This window comes from Eurypyga helias, unplaced genomic scaffold, assembly GCF_000690775.1.
Source record: "Eurypyga helias isolate BGI_N326 unplaced genomic scaffold, ASM69077v1 scaffold33315, whole genome shotgun sequence".
In the NCBI taxonomy this organism is placed as follows: domain Eukaryota; kingdom Metazoa; phylum Chordata; class Aves; order Eurypygiformes; family Eurypygidae; genus Eurypyga; species Eurypyga helias.
In genome coordinates this window covers 1-343 of record NW_010252603.1, presented here as the reverse complement: position 1 = coordinate 343, position 343 = coordinate 1, and the positions used below count along the sequence as shown (strand labels likewise).

Sequence of the window (343 nt, the reverse complement as noted above, 5' to 3'; positions counted from 1 at the left end):
TGTAAGGGATGGGAGTGTGGGGTGCATGGCTGTGCAGCGGGGGACGTGATGCAGGCCAAGACCGGCCGACGGTGTCTCCCAGCTTCACGGACGGTGAAGGGGATGGGGCAGCCAGGTCCTCACCGGAGCCGGGGGCTGCAGGGGGTCTGGCTGTTTCCCATGGTGGTGTGTGGAGCAGCAGGACCCCTGGCCCAGCCCCCCTCCGCCCCTCTTGTCCCTAGGGCACTGACCACCGTGACCAAGGCAGGGGTCTACGTGGTGGCCATCCGGAGCATAGAGGCCACCCGCGCCTCACAGTGAGTGGGGCCCTGCAGGTGGTGGGAATGGGGGTGCGGCGGTGGCA

General features: G+C 68.5%; 1 protein-coding gene across 1 annotated transcript in view; it reads left to right on the top strand.

Annotated features, from left to right (window-relative positions):
- The window catches only part of CDHR2 (cadherin-related family member 2), a gene marked incomplete at its 3' end in the record, with an annotated part of 7,483 nt that extends 7,187 nt beyond the window's left edge, over positions 1–296 (top strand). The window contains exon 23 of the mRNA XM_010152441.1: positions 222–296. Coding sequence (XP_010150743.1) covers positions 222–296 — 75 coding nt within the window. The remainder of the gene's footprint in view (positions 1–221) is intronic.
- Between the last annotated feature and the right edge of the window lie 47 nt (positions 297–343).